This window comes from Salvia hispanica, chromosome 4 (assembly GCF_029641045.1).
Source record: "Salvia hispanica isolate PSC_SH4W2 chromosome 4, Shi_PSC_v1, whole genome shotgun sequence".
NCBI classification, from domain to species: domain Eukaryota; kingdom Viridiplantae; phylum Streptophyta; class Magnoliopsida; order Lamiales; family Lamiaceae; genus Salvia; species Salvia hispanica.
In genome coordinates this window covers 14,629,092-14,639,541 of record NC_142695.1, presented here as the reverse complement: position 1 = coordinate 14,639,541, position 10,450 = coordinate 14,629,092, and the positions used below count along the sequence as shown (strand labels likewise).

Below are 10,450 nucleotides of genomic sequence, written 5' to 3'. Positions count from 1 at the left end.
GGCATTTAAAGATAAAAAGGATAATAAAATTAAATATAAATTATATAAAAAAATAAAAAATTGATCCAATCGCAAAATACGGACTGCAATAAGGCCGCATATTCCGCCACTGAGAGCGGCTAGCAGCCTAGGTTGCGGTTGCAAATCGTGTGGCCGGAAAAGGTCGAAACCTGCTCACGAATGCCCTTAGTAAAAAATGGGCTATAATTTTAGGACAAATACAAAAAGAACATTAAAATAATTTATTGGAACGTGATCTGACGCAGTTTCATCCGTTGACGCCAAAAACTCTGGAAGCGTCAGCTTTGTAAGAATGAGACAAAATTTGCACGTTGCTTTTGCCACACGGTGGATTTTTGGGCATCTTGCAAATTCACTAGTTTGGCAAGGCAAGCCTAATAGGAAAAATGACATTATTTGTCCAATCATAACTATGAAAAATTAACAAAGTACTCCACCAACATCTTAAATAAACACCATTACAAATATTTAAAATTATATTATATTACAATGAAAACTGAAATCAGATGGAGCTAACAGTATCCTGCATTTCTCTTTCCTAAGGTAAATGTATATGATCAAACTTGGAAGAGAAATTAAGGTTGAGCTCCTTGTAGTATTATTATTTACCATGGGCTTATTGTAGAACTTTACAATATTCCAACAAGAAATTTCACAAGTTTGAGGAAATGATCTCCTGTATCCTATCACTTATTCTTGAAGTGTCCACCCCAACCCTTGAAATTTTAGCCTGCACCCATAAACAATGTGGTAAGAATTTAATTAGATGCTCATAAAATTATACTTGATTTAATGATCACCTGAGCATGGATAGTGTGGATGATGGTTTCGCCAACACGGGAGATGTTAACGCTGAGAACTTGAGCCGCTTCTTGTTCGATTACGCTAATCACTTGACTTAGCATGAAATTCTTGTTTAGGCCACTAATCAACATCACCTCTACACCTAAACCTAACTCCTTCACTGTCAGAATCGGATACTTGTGCCCGGCTCCGTCATGACCAGTTCTGGCTGCGTAGGAACTTATGACCTGTGCCTTTCTTCTATTTAGTACTTCAATTCTCTCTCTCATGTTCTTGATGTAAGCAGATGCTGCATCTATCTGATCTATATGTGACAGCAATTCCTACAGTATATGAAATAAAGAACTTTCTCTTTAGCAAGATTTGGTTTTGACACTCTCATGATCATCATTCAATGCTTAAAATAGGTAGTCAACAAAAACAAGCATAAATGATAACGGAATAAATATTGTCGGTTAAAAGGGACCATAAATTAAATTTGTGTGCATTTAATTTGTTTGGATGTAGGAGTATTCAATTTGATTCACAATTGTGAATTAAAATTTATCAATTGTAACTAGAATTTAATTTGGGTGTATTCACAATACATCGAATTTACGGAACTGTGATTTCTTTTACTCCGTATTTGTTTTCTTTTCTTGGATTATATTCTAGTGCTATTATTTGTGTGTGATTCCAGATCAAGTACATTATTTCCGACCTAAATGTCTTAATGGAAAATTTGCTCATTTCTGTGATGAAACCTTAAAACCCTGAACAATTTTCTTTTTGATTGCAATCTAAACTAGATCAATAGAAAAATATAGCAATTGTGAATGAAAGACATATACACATACCTTGGGTTGGCTGAAATGGCGATCTGGAATGACGGAAACAAGCTTAAAACTAAGAGCTTTCATTCGAATTCTTCGATTCTTTTCAATGGTCTTCCTCAATAACTTGTTCTGGGAACTTGTCTCGTTCCGCTTCATTGCAAACCCTAGATCTATATATGAAAAATGATCAAAAAATTCAATATGAAATTAGTTAGCTGTTATGAGTGAAGACTTATATGTATTTATATAAATATATTATATTCGAGAGAGAGGGAGAGAGTCCTTCGAAGGCTGGAATTGCAGTGGTTTATATAATATACGAATATATATGATTCTAATACTACCACCATGTCAAAGATGAGTAGGGCCACAAGGTTTGAATAACTATTAATTAATCAGCCTCTTTAATTGAATTAATTATTAAAATAAGAATAACATAGTTGGTTTGGAATTTGCATTCGTGCGCCTTAATTACGATAGTTCTCCACTTCATTAATGCATGACAAACAAAAAGCCATCCCTAACCAAATGATCACATGATCAGGGGATCGATTCCTGTCTTTGGGTATGAAGCAGTTTTAAATCCAAGCCTTGAATGAGGGTGCTTAAACGGTTCTTCGGTTTTCGGTTAATTGGAATCGGAACCGGAACTGGAACCGAAACTGGCCGATTAATTAAGGTACCGGAACCGAATTTTCCGGTTCCGGTACCGGTTCCAACTTTTTAAATAAAATCGGTTCCGGTATGGAACCGGAACCGACCGGTTGCTAACCGGGAACCGGATTATAATTCAATTTTTTTTTATAATTTAATATACTAATAAATCTAATTTAATTGAATTAATTTTGAATTAAAGTAAAATAATTTGAAATATTTGAGTGATTTTTAGATTTAAACTGTGATACTTTGAATCTAAAATTATTTTCCTAATCCATTTTTATGAACTAACTACAAAGAGCAGGATATCATAAGTTTGTTTTTAATTTCCAAAAGTACTTATACAAATACAATATCATTTCATATGATAGAAATTTAACTTTGTAAAAAATTTATGTAACAATTCAATTAACATACGATTTTAACCTATTTGTGAATAATTTATTAACTGTTCCGTTATAAACTAAAAAGTCACAACAAGATCAATTAGTATTAGAAATTCCAATGAATATTTGTGTAGCAAAAAATGTAAAAATGGAATTCAATTTTAAAACTCAATTTTTAAAAAAATTCCTAAAGTTTAGAACTCCTATTTTTGTATTAAAAAATTGCTAACATAAACTAGTCCGACCTACTACACTTGACATCACTCTTATCCATATTTAAATATTCTTGTATTGTTGGTTTGTATTTTTTGTGTATTTATTTGAATTTTTAGGTATTATTTGTAATATTTCTAGATGTTGGACTATTATTTTTTTAGCATTGAACTATGTAAAATTATAAATAAATTCGGATTAAAACTACACATCGATTTCGGTTCGGAACCGGAATCGACCGGTTCTTAACCGGTCGGTTCCAAACTGATTCACTTGGATTTTACATGATTTTAGAGGGTAGTTTTACTTAGTTTTGATCGTATATTGTGTATTTTGAGACATGGTTATAACTAATTTCTCTATGATATTGGTATTTTGACCATTTTGTGAAGATTGTGTAGAAAAAGGGTCGAAAATGGGCTTAAATGGCGAAAGGAAGCATCGGGATGGAAAAAGTATGAAATTGCAGCACGAAGCAGGCGAACTGCCAGCTTCGCATCATTACCAACCTGGCGACTCGCCAGGTCCTTCGCCCAGAATTGCCGAGAGCTGCTGGCGACTCGCCAACTTCAACCTTCAACGAACCTGGCGACCCGCCAGGTTCGACCGACAGTGTCAAACAATGAAATTTCGAGCCCTATTTAACCTAATATGCATGGGACGCCTCCTACACCATTCTACACGCCTCCTACCCCAAAATATCACTTTTTCACCTAGAAAGAAGAGAAGAACTAGCAGAGGACGAGTATTCATCGCAAGATTGAAGACGAGGCCTCCAATCCGCCCAATCCAATTCTAGGAGTTTCTACTTTTAGTTTTATTCTTATTCAAACAATGTTTTTTAATATTCCTTTGAATATTTCTTTGACTTTTGTGATGAACATGAGTAGCTAAATCCTTCGTAGAGTTCTACGGAGGAGGTACAATGATTCTTATGTTTAATTGATTTCTTTTTTCTATACCTTGGCTCATGAGGTTATTTTGACTTCTCTTGTGCTTATACATTTATTTGATTGATCACCTTATAAATGCATGTGGATTTTACTACAATACCTGGGAAGTGAGTAGTTTAATTTGAAAGAAGAGAAGTTGACGTCTTTGCCAATATAATCGACAGATTTGAGCTGTTGAATGAAGCTAAGTATCTTAGGAGCTTTTAGGAGTTGTTACCTTAGTTTTAGGAAGGACACTTCGCTTCTAGGTAGCAATCTACAAATTGTATGCTTTGATAAAAGATATAGTTTTACCTTAGTGATAGCTTAATAACCCTTGAGACCCTTTGTTGGCATAGTTAGGAAGTTAGTTGAGCATAGGATAGTTGTTATCGATCCCGTATGATTCTACCCTTCTCATCCTTGATCTACATCCGTTTTCTCTTATTTGCTTTTAGTTCTCTATTTGTTTTTAATTGCTTTTACCTTGCTTTTAAGTAGATTTAGAAAACCAAACTTTCTGATTCATCTAGATAGTAGTTGAGGTTGGTTCGTGGTAATTAGGTTGACACTGATTGTCTCTGTGGATACGATACTCTTTGCTTACTATTTGCTACATTAGCCCCGTACACTTGCGGGTATACTTGTGTTAAAAATAAGTTGAGTCACAAACCGGAACCGATCGGTTCCGGTTCCGATTCCGGTTCTAGGATTTATGAAAATTTAAACCAGTTAACCGATCAACCGGTCCGGTTAGAACCAAAACCGTCCGAATAAGCATGCCTACTTGGATCAGCTATCCCACCCATTAAGATGCGTACAAATCAGCGCAGGATAACGCTAGATACACTCAACGGCGTATCCAGTGAGGAACAACCCTAAAATATTTAAACCAGTATATTGAAATCCTATTTAGGTATACGTAATCAAAATGGTGCGATATTATGCATGTTGTATTACTCTTTGACTTTATGTTTATTTATTACTCTTTGTTAATATAATTAGATTAAAATCAACTTCCTTTCAATTTTCATATTTTAATCACTTGATTTTTGTTTTCTGCACACTTTTTTTATAGTACACTTTTCTTTTTTACACTCATTCGAAGAATATATATATTAAAATCAAATTTTTCCTCAATGCTCATTTATGATCATACATAAAATATGAAAAATATATTTGACATAAAACATGAGAAATAAATTATTTAGAAAATGGTAAGGATGCATTGTCTTTTTTTAAATTTTTAAGTAATTGAAATTTTTGCTCAAAATAAGTCAAAAGATGATATTTAATTAAAGAATACATTCTGCAAAATTTAAAATAAAATTTTCATTAATCTATTTTTTTTATATATGATAAACTTTCTTAAGCAAAAAATTAAAAATAAAGATTTTGTTCAAAATCAAAATAAATAGAAGAAAATTGATCTTTTGAATTTTGAAATTCTATATTGTTGTTATAATTTATCGCACCCCAAAATCAAAAATCCTAGATCCGGATACACTTGGTAGTTAAAAAAACGGAACCATACATGACTGTGTAACATCTTTTTTTTTTTCTCCAGAGTCAAAGATTAATAATATAGTACTATTTAAGAAAGTCTGTCCAATAAGGGAAAAGAATGAAAGAATAATAATACTACTACCCAGAGTCAGAGATCCTTTCAGTGGGTTATATGTTCTGTGGTCTAGCGGAATTTATATTTTTGCATTTTCATTTTTATTTTTATCTTTTCTTTTTCTAATATTTTTACTTTATGCTCAAAATTCTATACAGAATAGTATTATGAAATAATCGTCTTAAATTGTTCTTCTAATTCCATCGCCTTTCTAAATTTATATCTAAAATAATCTTTTCTTTTCATCTCATATTGTAGAATTTATATTCAAAATTTTATGTAAAATTTTTCTTTCAAATCTCTCCCCAATTTTTTTGGAACGAAAGTGTTATTTCCATACAAAAAAACTGTTCTTTTTAATTCTAGCCACCCTTTAATCTTGATTTTTGTCATCCATTTTTCCACTGTATTCTTTAAATGTTAAAAGGTGCATTCATTTTGAATCTTCAAGTCACTATAATTCGTTATCGTACATTCTAACCTAAAATTCTGAATATGCCACTGTATTCTCATATTTGCATTATGCATAGACACAGTCAGTAGATAAACAATATATCCAAAAAAATCACTACCTCTTCATCTTTCTTATTCCTTCTTCGTCTCATCTACTTATCCGGCAATGATCAGTCCTAGATAACATCGTGCCTCCCTCTAATGCTTCGACCTCTCCAATCTCCAGTGAGTTACTACGAAACACAAACCGCGGTCAAATTAATCATTGTTGATCTTTTCTTCATTTAATTCTTTATTTCATACTCATCATTTATTTTGACTTATGAAACTAGAACGAAACTAAGCAATCAAAAACGTGAAAATATGGAGCAAGTGTATATTTTTGTATAAGAAATCTGGACCATAAAATTGATGAGGTGCATAAATAAGACTAAGTACATCTCATATACGTTACTCACTCTGTGAAGTGTGAAATCATATCATTCTTCTAAATTTGCGTAAACAAAGATTTGCTTCTCACTTCTTTAACAAGCTATGACATAAGTAGATAATCATGTTGGAATCTAGTTAACCGCGTCGTGCGACTGAAATGATTAAATTTTGTGAAATTAAATATTAGTAATATAAAATCAATCTTCATTTTGATTATATAATGGTGGTATATTATTTTTCTAAACCGATTCCGAATGAGTAAATAATAATGAATTAAAATTTGTTACTTAAATATGGAGTTATGAGATTAATTCATGTGTTAATTAATCCCACATCGAAATATGAATCTTTACAAATCTTGTTACTATTTAAGAGACTTTATTACTACTTGTAATAATTATGTGCACAAGTGATAGGTTGTGAAGATCACGCGCATGCGCCGACACCTCGTGCCTCGTGGACTTAAATCTGGACAATTGATATTTGGGATGCTCTTTGGGCATGGGCATGGGCGCTAGTCTTGATTTTGAACCAACTTTATCATTTTTTACAAATAGGGTAAGTCTCTCGACCGACCATAGCCCTGCCCGATTGACACGACGAATGTCACAACGTTATGTCGAGATACATCAGGGACGTTCCCCAACATGCCACGACATGATGTCTTGATACATCACGTTTATCATATTAATTACGGATTTGGGTAAAATCGATCCATACCTAATTGGGAAATCAAACATACTAGGAAAATTTTAGTAGAATATGAACACAAGGGTGTGACTCATTAATAAATAGTAAATAAATTTCGTGTGTATGATTGACTTGAGATGGAATATTGCCGATCCCCACTTGTCATTTTATCACGTGCTTGAGAAAAAAATTTGAAAAGTCTTGTGTGTTATATGCAAACTTTTGCCTATCATGCAAAGATAGTCAGATAGAGATGGTCTCCTAAATTTGAACTAATTATTTGTTATTGGAATATGCCTCATCAAAGCATCGACAATAATTGGCCAAGTTGTGTCATGCATATACTTTTTGGATAAAACGAGATTTCTTTTGAAAAGGCGTGTTATAATATGCAACTACAAAATTTATTTAAATAAATTTGCGGCTATACTTTGAAAAATCACACGAAAAACATGCGTGTGATATATATATATATATACAGTCAGAACTGACTTGGAATTTTGGTAGATCCGAGAGAACGAATAGAGCAGAGAAAGACGAAAGAGAGAACTCAACAAAAATTTCTTAGAGAGGGGTTGACCTCTGAAATATAGAGATTCTCGCATCTACGGAAAAGAATTTTGGAATGAGAGACTAGGAAAGAATGAATGAGGAATGAGAATGAACTGCGAAGATGGTGTGAAATGAATGTAACGGGTGAGTAGTAGTGAGTGACGAAGTGTGACAGATTGATTTCTTAAACTAATCAGTTTAATTTGTTAATTACAACAAGGGATAAATTAATTAGAACTAATTGTTTATTTAAATTTATTAATTTTTATCCAGTAAGTAAATGATTCAAATAATGTGGGATAGGAAGATCTCTTTTCAATTTTATTTACAATTTCAATTAATACCGATCATGTTTTGTAAACCAATTCTAAGATTTATCTAGTAGCTCCACTTAATTAGGAGCCCTAATTAAATTATCTAGTAGTTCCATTCTCAGGCTTAAAATTACACCGTTTTGAATTGAACCCACGTGACATAAAAAATCCAAAACAAAGTTGGGGAAGTTTGAGGAAAGGGTTGGGTGGATATCGAATTTTAATTTTTAATTTTTAATTTTTAATTTAGAGCTTTATCGATGTATAAGTATTTACCTTTTTATGTAGGAGTACTCATTTGGGAAGTTGGTGATGCTCAAAGGCGTGTCGGACTTAGTTGGGACGCGAGCATTTGTCGTCAAGTGGAATGTTTGAGACTTGCACACCTCTCTCATTTGTGATTGGATACGAGCACCACCGTTTTAAGGGCTGTCCAGACTTGCACATTTTTATAATTGTAATAGATTAGGAATTCGATAAATTTGTACAATAGTACTTTAGCGGACTTCGGAGATGTGCCGGACATTATAAACTTTTATTTGGTGTTACTCTTTTAGTTGTACTTGAAATGTTCATTTGAGAAAAAAAAAAGTATTTACGTTACATTTCGTTCATTCTCTCATTTTATTTTAAAATCGATGTTTTCAAGATGAATGGCAACGATAAATAGATTAGATTGTTAGTTCAAAGGGTTGGGATCCAACTGAGGCCATCAAACTGGAAAATATAGGCGGATCATACTCCACCTTATATGTTGACGGGGTCGAACGACAACTCTTGTCAACAGTCGGCAAGTGAGAAACCGATGACTACGAGGTTAGTGATATGGAGCTGATGCCATGCCGGAGAGATCCAAGAGCAAGAAACCGACTTCTGCAGATTGGCCCAAGAGGTACTCTATGGATGAATCTTTATATTTGACCCGCAACTATATCGACATGTCGAAAGACCCCATCCTCGATAACAACCAAATATTCATGATGTTTTGGGACTGGATTGCCGGGTTGCCGAGAGGTGCACGCGACATGATTTTTAATTTGGAATTTTTTTTTTAGGACTTGTAATTTTGATGTTTTAATGAAGTGATTTAGTAATTTATAGTGATAGGTATTTTAATTTATAAATTAACTAGCGACAAAGAAATTAAAAATTTTAAATTAAATGTGGAAGATCCGGAGAGAGATACTAACATAGGAGTTGTGAATACTTAAGGTCATGTTAGACACTAGGCATCTCAATACTCAATCTTAGTCGCATAAATACTACTCCCTTCGTTCTATAGTAATAGGGGCGTTTTTCCATTTTCGTTCGTTCCATAGTAATAGAGTCATTTCCCTTTTTAGTAAAAGTCAACACATTTTTCCACACCTACTTTACTCTCTCTTACTTTTTTCTATCTTCATCTCTCTACCTTTCTTCATTTTCCACTTTGTTCTCTCTTTACTTAACTCACCTAACACAATTTTTCTTAATCTCCGTGCCGAAAAGTTTTGCCTCCATTACTATGGAACGGAGGGAGTACATGTCATCCCAATCAATCGTGGAACCAATATTCAATATTCCAATTTCCAAGTTAAGATATTGCGTTGATTGGATTTTAATAGGTGTCGTGAAAAAAAATTGAGGAAACTACATTATTTAAGAAAATTGCGGAGTACTTTTTAGCAGTAGTATTATTGTAGGCTGTAGCCACCATATTCCATATATATTTAATCAATGCAATAAAACAATCATCTTATTACCGTGCTAGTTCCCCCCATCTTGCCCCGCCGCGATTATATTCACACTAAAACGGGATTTAGCAAATAAACATTACCGCGAATCATAGTTCTCACTAATTACCGAGCACTGTCCATAACTCCATATCAACTTTGAGTTGTAAAATATGGGGAACTTACCGAGCATCAGGGTGCTCGATATGCTCAGTAATTGTTAGGTATTGAGCATTTACCGAACCACACATCTTATACTCAGTATATGTTCGTACAAAAATAGTTTGAGAACTGTTTGCGAAGGATTACCAACCACTAGATTGATAGGGAAACCTTTTAATTTTTAAAAAAATCATAGGTAAATTACCCAAAATATTTAATTTTCAAGGAATGGGCCTCTTTTATACCCAATATTTCATTTAATGGGCCTCTTTTATAACCAATATTCACTGGACAACAAAATACACTGCTATCAAGAATATAATAGTGATACATTATATTGTCTTATTGAATAATTTGAATTATTTTCGTTTTATTTCTTGCATCTCATATTTAACTGTTATTGATGAATTAAATTCTTAAATTTTAGATCTACCAAAACAATTTTTACCATGTTTCAATATGAAACTTCATTTTGGACCGAGAAATAGTCCAAGAAAGAAAGAGAAGTTGCCTCTTGCAAGTTGTAAGAGAGTGAAAAAAAATGATTAAGAAATTGTGTTGAAAAGTAGGAGAGATAAAAAGAAAGTGAGAGCATTCCTATCCGTGGAGGTGGATCCGGATCCATTTTTACTCTTTATCCTTAGGCAAGAGTACAACACCTACATTTGTGCTCTTCCGCAAGGACA

The 10,450-nt window shown here is 33.2% G+C and overlaps 1 protein-coding gene across 1 annotated transcript; it reads right to left on the bottom strand.

Annotated features, from left to right (window-relative positions):
- Positions 1 to 465: 465 nt before the first annotated feature.
- On the bottom strand, positions 466 to 1,907 carry LOC125191971 (transcription factor bHLH168-like). The gene is made up of 3 exons (XM_048089413.2): positions 1,662 to 1,907; positions 822 to 1,148; positions 466 to 751 (listed from the first exon to the last, which is right to left on the bottom strand). The coding sequence occupies exons 1-3, from the start codon at positions 1,794 to 1,796 to the stop codon at positions 674 to 676; spliced, it is 540 nt and encodes a 179-aa protein (XP_047945370.1). The 5' UTR covers positions 1,797 to 1,907; the 3' UTR covers positions 466 to 673.
- Positions 1,908 to 10,450: the final 8,543 nt, after the last annotated feature.

Coding starts and splice junctions, on each gene's coding strand:
- LOC125191971 (XM_048089413.2), bottom strand. CDS start 1,796: ATGAAGCGGAACGAGACAAGTTCCCAGAACAAGTTATTGAGGAAGACC. Junction 1,149..1,661: donor GCCATTTCAGCCAACCCAAG/GTATGTGTATAT, acceptor CATATACTGTAG/GAATTGCTGTCACATATAGA. Junction 752..821: donor TCCACACTATCCATGCTCAG/GTGATCATTAAA, acceptor TTATGGGTGCAG/GCTAAAATTTCAAGGGTTGG.